The sequence below is a fragment of the Buceros rhinoceros genome, unplaced genomic scaffold, assembly GCF_000710305.1.
Source record: "Buceros rhinoceros silvestris isolate BGI_N320 unplaced genomic scaffold, ASM71030v1 scaffold25114, whole genome shotgun sequence".
NCBI classification, from domain to species: domain Eukaryota; kingdom Metazoa; phylum Chordata; class Aves; order Bucerotiformes; family Bucerotidae; genus Buceros; species Buceros rhinoceros.
In genome coordinates, this window is record NW_010406942.1 from 26,454 (window position 1) to 35,068 (window position 8,615).

An 8,615-nucleotide genomic window follows, 5' to 3' on the forward strand; every position below is an offset into this window, starting at 1 on the left:
AGCGTTCCAAACCAGGTACAGAACCTACAATGGCCACGTTTCAGTAGTGTTTCTAGTCCAAATGGTTCAGTAGCTAACATCAACAGTTGACTCCTTCGGCCTATAGCTCCTGTTTGGACTGGCTAGTTTACAGCATTCCTGAGCCAAGTAATTAGCATGGGTCCTACACCACATGCAAGGGCCATAAAGAAAGGACAAAAAAACCCCTTTGATCTAACCCTCTGGCAAATTTTGACAGAACATCAGCTGCTCTCCTTCACTGCAACATAATATCCTTCAGATTCTCTTGAAGGATTGTGTCCTTCACGGCATGAAAAACAAAGCGGATGTTTTCAGTGTCTATGGCAGTGGTGAAGTGATGGAAGAGCAGCTTGCTACGATTTCTCCTCTTTCTGTCAAAGCACTGCACCAGGTAACGCTGAACATCTTCTAGCCTGTGAGGGTCACCTTTGAAGTCCGAGAAATACTTCTTAATGCTGACAGTCTTTACCTTCTCTACAAGAAGATCCATCTTGTTGAGGAATAGGATAATAGAAACATTAAAGAAAAGCTTGTTATTGACTATTGTCTCAAAGATATTCATGGACTCCACAAGTCTATTTGTGCGCCTGTCTTCCATGAGAACCTGATCGTATTCGCTGGAGGAGACCATAAACAAAATTGATGTTATTCCATCAAAGCACTGGAACCATTTTTGACGCTGAGATCTCTGTCCACCTACGTCCACCATCTTGAAAGGTATTTTTTTAATGATGAAATCATGCTCTACTATCCCCTTGGTGGCCTTTCTAGCCAGCAAAATATCCTGTTTGCTGGGGAAATAATTCTGTAAAAGAAGGAGAGAAGTGTCAAAAATAGTCCTTTAAAAATGCTGGTTAATGCCAGAACACTGAAGCAATGGGAAAAAAATCGACAACTTTAAAGTGAAGACTGAATACCTAACTTAGAAAAATAACAGACTGTTGACCATTTATCTCAACACATTGGTAACCAGCCAGAGAAGAGTCATATGAAAATAAGAACATAGGACTAATGCACTTGTTCACATCTTTATCCTTCAAGCCTCTCAGTTTCAGGCAGAAATCTATTATTTCATTGTGAAATTCTTAGCTACAGTGTTATTGCCATCTAGGTAATGTTCAGTAAAGCAGATCGAGTCATCACGGAAAGGTTTTGAAATCCAGTTTTTCACAGCTCATTACTCTTCCAAAGGACATCTTGCAAGCTTTAGTGGAAATACTTCTACGAGGTTCACACTCCACGACCAGCGAGTACAGCAATATGTTCTACCGCAGGCTGTGGCCCAGCCCACCACTATAGAGAGATTTGTTCTTCAGAAATTTGAGTATTTCAAGACAATTTTCCTATTTAGGAAAATAAACTCCCTTCTTTCTCCTCCAAGTCTCCTGACAAATGTTTTCATTAGAGATTTTGAATGCTCTAAGTGCTAGTAATTTTTTATTTGGTGAGGTTTCACTCTGCTACCTTAAGTAGCACCAGCCATCAGATCATCATAAAAACTGAATGAGATCCAGGGGCTGCATAAAAGGACTGATAAAAGAAAACACACGTATAAATACAACTTCCATAAACAGTATTTGTTGTCTGCCAAAAAAAGATTAAGCAAATACTAAGTTTCAGTTTCATAAGGCTGGAGTTTACTATTTCTAGAGAAAGAACTGACATTATTTAATGCATTACTGTTTAAAAAAAAAGCCAAAAAGTATTAATCACAGCACACCCAGGCTTCCATTATCTCTCTGTTCTGCAAGAGAAGGCATGTCTTACCAGCTGACCGATCCGATCCAGGTTATCCAGGAAGTATTTCACCGATTCACCCTGTGGAAAAGGAAAGAGATGGGAACTAAGCTTGTTTCTAGACAGCAAATCCAACTGAACTGTAGCCTTTTCACTTTCCAGCATGCATGAGGTCTCAAAGAGCAATATCACAAGTGGAAGCCTGGACAACATCCTTCCGGAGCTGGAGCAATAGCAGTACCACACAGCTTGATTCACGTAAACTGCTGATAATGGAGCTGCCATAACTTACTACCGAAGGCCGTATTTCTTCTGAAAGCAATTCTCTGTTCTAGAAAAATCAAAGCTGAGCGAGATCTGAATAAATTCTCAAATCTATCTAGTAAATCTTTACAATGAAACGTGGTATTGAAGTCAGTCCTTGGGTTTAAAGATTTACGTTTTTTCTCCTCTTTGTATGATGAATGCAGTTAATTGACACTGGGTCAGAGTAAAAATAAAACCACATTTATTAGAAACCAATGTATTTCGTTTAAAATTCATAACAGTGAACAAAAGCATATCCCAGACTCGCTGGCGTATCTTTCGAAAAACGGAAGATTTAAGTCACCTACAATTTACACATTTATTAGAAACCAATGTATTTTGTTTAAAATTCATAACAGTGAACAGAAGCATATCCCAGACTCGCTGGCGTATCTTTTGAAAAACGGAAGATTTAAGTCACCTACAATTTATGATAATTCAAGCTTGACTTGCCTGTCAAAATAAAAAAAAAGGCACATTCTGAAGGACTTTCTCTCCTACAGATAGTTTCACTTTTAGGCTCAAGACTTTTAATAATGGATTTGCTCATCATGTACAAAATCCTTTAGCAGTTATATTGAGAGGAATGTAGGCGATGTGTACAGAGAACATTTTTCCTTGTATGAAAATGCAGAAGAAGTTTTGTCGGGTATTTTCTGTAGGTAGGTTGGGTTTTTCCAAAAACACAACAATCTTGCACATGTATTGCACATTGAGTGCCACTTCACACTAGGGCATACGAGAAGCCCAGCACATTAATAAAGTACTAATAAATAAAGTACTAAAACTGTTTCCATGTTGAAAACAGAAAATCCTGCTGCCTTTTAATAATTTTAGGCAGCATAACCCATTATACGTATCACAGATCAGGGCCATGTCATCAATGACCAAAGCACCAGCAGGTGCCCTCACCAAGTCAGTAATTCAGAACGAGAACATTCTCAAAATACCATCTCAGATTCCAACAGCAGTATAAATTCTTGAACCACCCAGTCTCCCCTATGCCACAGGGTTGAGGCAATAGAAGGGAATTATTCCCCTCCAGAACAACTTCAAACAGATGCCAACACAACAGTTGATTTGGAAGAATCAGACTGGAGATCAAAGGATAAAGTGCACTGTGCAAGTACGTACCTTCAGTGTAAGGCACAGACAAAAAGGAGCTGTAGCTTATAACTTCTTAACATTTAAAACTGGAAGTGTCTTTCCATTAAGGAGCAAGAACACATCTATTAGCAAGAAACTCCCAAGTATCGCATAAGATTTACAGTGCGTCACTAGCAGAAAAATTTACTTTTCAGGGGGCTGGAGAGGAGGGAATTTTCCAAAGAACAGTTGCTCCAAGAGCTTCCTTACAATCATGAATTTTCATAAGGTGAAAGTAATTTCCTGTATTTTTTGGCACTCTGTCGGATCAGAAGAGACAGCACAGACTGAACGAATAAGAGAAAAGGCCTTTCTGTACAGCATTACTTGTATTTAGGAGATGGGAGAACCCAAAAAGAAAAGGTCACTGAAGCTACTAAAAACCCTTCTCTAGCTGTTGTCCTCAGTCCTACACAATGCCTTTAGATGTGCAACTCAGCTGCAGTTCTTAGTTGCTGCTGTAAGAGTCCCTGCCTAGCCCATGTACCCTCCCACGCCGAGAGCAGGAAACAGCTGGGTGCATGTAAACTGCTGGGACACACAAGTGAGTTTACCTGACTTACAGCTTCCGCCTCCCCTATTTCCTGCCCCACACATTCATCAGTTTAACGTTTTGCACATTTATAAGAAGATAAGAAAACAATCTGATTAATGAAAACATGATGTGTTCATTTCTGCAGTGATTTAGGGAAACTACACTGCTCTAGTTTCTCGTACAGCTCTTCATAACATTGCAATTAAGTCAAATAATTCATTCTGGGAAATTCTAAGCAGTAATTGCGAAACACTTGGATAGCTGGGTAACGGAGTCAGGTTGCTGGAACAGGTGTGAACACCATATGCGTGGTCTGACAGATCTGAAGACATCCGAATATTCTCTCCTAGCACAGAATTCAAAGACACCCAGTACTTAAGTCAAAATATCTGTTTCCAGTCAAAACAACAAATCCTGGACAAGCTCCAGAGGGTCTGAAGTTCAGAAAGTCTCAAGACATTAAAGCACGCAAACCTGAAGGGAGAACCCACTCACCAAAACCAAATCCAACCCACACACTTAAACCCCTTTAAAAAACGATTCCCCAATCAAGTCCTGTGTTACGGCCTAGGGAAGTGCGGATTCAGCTCCTGCTCCAAAGAACCGGAGTAACCTTGCTCTACATCTCAGTCGGATTCACAGAAAACTTGGGGGCTTCTGGGAAGCGCGTGGGGTATTTCAGGTCCTCGAGCAGGAAGCACAAAGCAGCTGCAGATGGCACCAACTGACTTGATGGATAACTTGAAATGTAAATGAGGAAAGTATGGACACTCCAGGTGTCAGGGCTGTTTTGTATTAGTATTTCTAATCAGAACAATTGTATTAACTGGATACTCCTTTACCTTTTAATTTTTTCCTTGTCATCCAGGGAAAATACATAGCAATATGAATTAGGTCTGGAAGTCAAATTTATTTAGCTTTATATCAAGCTGCACGTAAATGCATTTTTAAATTGTATTGATAAGTTACTACTTATGCAATTCTATCTCATGGTTTGGGTGTTATACACACAGACAAACAGATGTGTGTGTGTATACACACATATATAGATGTATGCATAGAAAAAACACACATGCAAAGAGTTTGAATTGTTCATCCAGGTAGGTTTTCCATTCAAGGCAAATTATTATCAAAAAGTATCATCTGTCCCTCTCATGTTGAACTGTTTTCCCTCTTGAGGACATGACCATAAACAAGGCGGTTTGGCTTTTTCAGCACAAATTTAGTGTTTCTCTAAGATCATTTGGCCATTCAACTACATTCAAAAGCTGGCTCAGCACTTTTCCAGCTCTTCGCCAGCTATTTCTGTGTCACCAGCATGACTTCCTATAGAAGTGGCAGCAAATATTTGCTATTGATTCATCAGATACTAAAGATATCTTTATGCAGATTGACAGCTTCAATTGCACTATTTTCATGGATCTAGTGGAAAAAAAACAAGTAGTTTTTTTTTAAAACTGCAATCTATTTTGAACTATGCTTGCAAGCAGCAAAACAGAAATCAAAGCCAAAGTTATTTATATTATATTTAAATACCTAAAGATAATCACATGGTATGTTCACTTAAAAAACAAACAAAAAGAGTCCAGGTCAGATGTGTCCATCTTTACAGGCTGGTGTGGCCAGAAAAAACTGTGGCAGCTCAAGAAACTTCCTCAGATCAACTATGTTCATAGAAGATCACTGAGCTTCTGTCTTTTCAGATTTCAAAAGACTCAAATCTTGTATTTCCCTGTTAGTACACTATTTCCTTTAAAAACTGTATTCTAACAATATTAATAAATAATATTCTTTAAATCATTTTAATTTTAACTAATAGTCTATTAGCATATTTCATATTTCAAAGTTATCTCAGCAAAGCCTGAGATGACCATCATCTATTTTGTTGTTGATACAAACCTTCTAACTAAGTTTTTCCATCCTCCTTGATAATAAATCCCGATGTCAGAATGCTGTCTTCCACCCATGCCCTGTGTTTTCCAGGACAGTGGTGGGGGAGGGAAGAGTGACCTCTGAGTTATGAATTTTACATAATTCAGATACTCCTTTTCAGTACACAGGAGCACAGCATAGACCATTCATCTTCCTTAACTTCTTGCTCACCACACAAGAGTTACCACAAACGCTTGGATGATTCATTCTCTCACTGCTAATCTCTTCTCCCTCTGTAATATATATCCTCTGAGTAACAGTTCTGCAATGGGAACCAAGTGAAGGAGTAAGAGATGCTGTTCCCATTGTTCAGTAGGATGAGTCACTACACATCTGGGAACTGGGGGAATCAAGAAACACAAACAGAAGGCTTACAACGAGCCCACAAGTTCCACAGTGCAGCATTGCTATTGGATCTTTTTTAAAAATTTTTTTAACTGTCCTATCTGCAGTATAAAGTTTCGCAAAAACAGAGCAAATAGGACAATTTGCTTAAATATCAACTGTTGGAGGAGAAAGAGAGCAAAGGTAAAATGTAAGCATATATTCTTGCTTGCTGAAATAGTGCTCTAAAACTCCTCTATGCTAGATTATTTTGAACACAGCATCCTCAAGGAGCAAATGCCACAAATTTAAGAAGTTTTTATTCTATGTATTTTGTAATATATCAAAGTTATCTTAATATTGGCTGCAAATAAGTCACCATGAAAATAACTAATTGAATTTAACATCTCTGTCCCTTCAGGCTAGGTTCATAGCACATAGGAAATCTCCCACAGAAATATTATAACCAATCTGGCATCCCTTCCTTTGCCATTGATAGCCTCATAGCAAAAAACAAGCAGAACACACTTGGGCAGAGTTCCTAAGCAGTATTCATTTCATGAAAATAAATGCAAAGCAAATCTTATGTAGATTACTTTAAGACACCCACAGAAACTCGGTAACCCAAAATGTTCTGCAAGGCTAGAATTCATCAGCTTGTCATTTAAACCCTCAGCCAGTTATTCAAAGCGCCAGTTGGTCAGATTGTAAATGATAGTGAAACATCCTATTGTCCAGTTCCCTAAAGCACAGGCGCATTTCAAACTTCTTCTGAAATCCAGTTCCGCTGAATTCTGCTCTGAACTAAGAGACTTGAAAGAGGACCCTGTGTTCCAAATTGGCCTTTTTCCTTTCCTTGTCCCAAGGCCTTTCTGACATAACATTAATTTAGCCCTTCCTGATCATTCTGTCTCTAGCTGCTAAATTTAATTGTACACAATTTAAGGTAGACCTGTTAGCCTTGGCTTGTTTCAGAGGATGAATCAAATCACACAGGAAGGAAGTGTTAGACTTCAAGGAAGCACACAATACAGATTTAACAAAATTTCCACAAATAGGGGAAAACACATGGAGAAACAGATACTGAAAGTAACTGCCACAAACGTCAGCTGAATCTGCAATAGTGATCTAAAAAACAGGGACTGTTGCAACAGCAACAGTCATCTAAAGAAAAAAAAAAAAATAAAGAGCAGCAGTGTTTGTATCCCACCCTCCATTCAGGCATGGTAAAACATTCGCCAGCAAGGCTGAGAAACAGAGACGAACTCCAGGAGATCCCAGAGAGAAGTTTGGGAATCTCCTTTAGCCTTTAACCTCTGAGATTTCAGATACGCAAATGGGATGGACTTAGAGCATCGACACATGATTTCATCCAGAACTGGCCTTTATAGAAGGTACTAGTCCATTAGGACTGCCAGACACATCCTGAACACTAATTTGCAAGTGAAATTTTTGTCTTTCAGACAAATACCAAGGCCTTATTTTTCTGAGTTCCATGGGATGTCAATCGCCTGTTGATGGTAAGGGTTTGAATGTTACAATTTCAGATGTTTTATAAAAGCAAGATATCCAAAGCAGAGGCCCAAGGGAAGAGATAGGTTATGAGCTCAGAAGTAGGAGAAAATAACCAAGAGACAAGCATTTGAAAATGCTGGAGACATCAGATCAGCTGAGTTTTTGGGTATGGAGATTAGCACCCAAAACATCATCAGCAAAGGGAGACACAGGAAATGCTTTTCTTCATGCAAGCTGGACACAAGCAGCAGGTTAATAACCTGCCACTGTAATATATATATCCTTTGGAAGTGAGTGCGCAGACACGGCTCCAGGCTCTGCACCCTGGTGGTGTCCCAGAGAAGCAGTAGTCCCTCACAAACCCCAAAGACCCAGGGTTAAAATTCTCCCGAGGGGCAAGTACAAACACACAGCTCCCTCTCCCCAAACCCGCAGGCTCTTCCAGCAGGTTAGTTCTAAATCTGCACTTCCTTCTGCCTTGCTGGTAACAGGGCATGGATTTACTACAGCCAGAAGCATGTCCTCTTCTCTGTGACAGCTGATGAATTAAGTATTATTTCCCAAGGAGATAAGCAAGTCTCTGCTTCTCAAGAATTTGCTCAGAAGGATGCTGAAATAGCCTAAATTACCCCAAAATGTGGATGCCCATTCTGTTCTACAGATATTCTACACCTTGTCTGGGAACTATTTATTGATACAAGACAAACATTAACTTTTCATTCAATCACCAGTTCCAAGGCAGAGACTAACCGCTTCTCCATCTTTACCTGCACAGAATTCTAACTACCAAATCTCTCTAGTGTTATTTAACTTCCTCCTTAACAACAGACTGAGCTACTGGCTCCCATCCAGCAGCTCCAGTGCTTATCCAAGTTGCTGCTATCTGTACCCTACAAACATGCCAAGTACAAAAAAAAGTATGGTTTGATTCCAAGCTTCTTCTAAAAACTAACTCTTCTTTCTACTGCCTAGTCTTAGAGTGCAGGTAGCAGAAGCTAAAATTTGGAGATATTTTAAAAATTCTTTATTTGTTAGCTCAGTAAAAACAGACAATGCAAAAAATCTCTGGCCAAGTCAGGATGGCTTTCTGAAAACTCAT

General features: G+C 39.3%; 1 protein-coding gene across 1 annotated transcript in view; it reads right to left on the reverse strand.

Moving 5' to 3' along the window:
• Positions 1-256: 256 nt before the first annotated feature.
• The window catches only part of GNA12 (guanine nucleotide binding protein (G protein) alpha 12), a gene marked incomplete at its 5' end in the record, with an annotated part of 23,817 nt that continues 15,458 nt past the window's right edge, over positions 257-8,615 (reverse strand). The window contains 2 exon segments of the mRNA XM_010134313.1: positions 257-826; positions 1,789-1,839. Coding sequence (XP_010132615.1) covers positions 257-826; positions 1,789-1,839 — 621 coding nt within the window.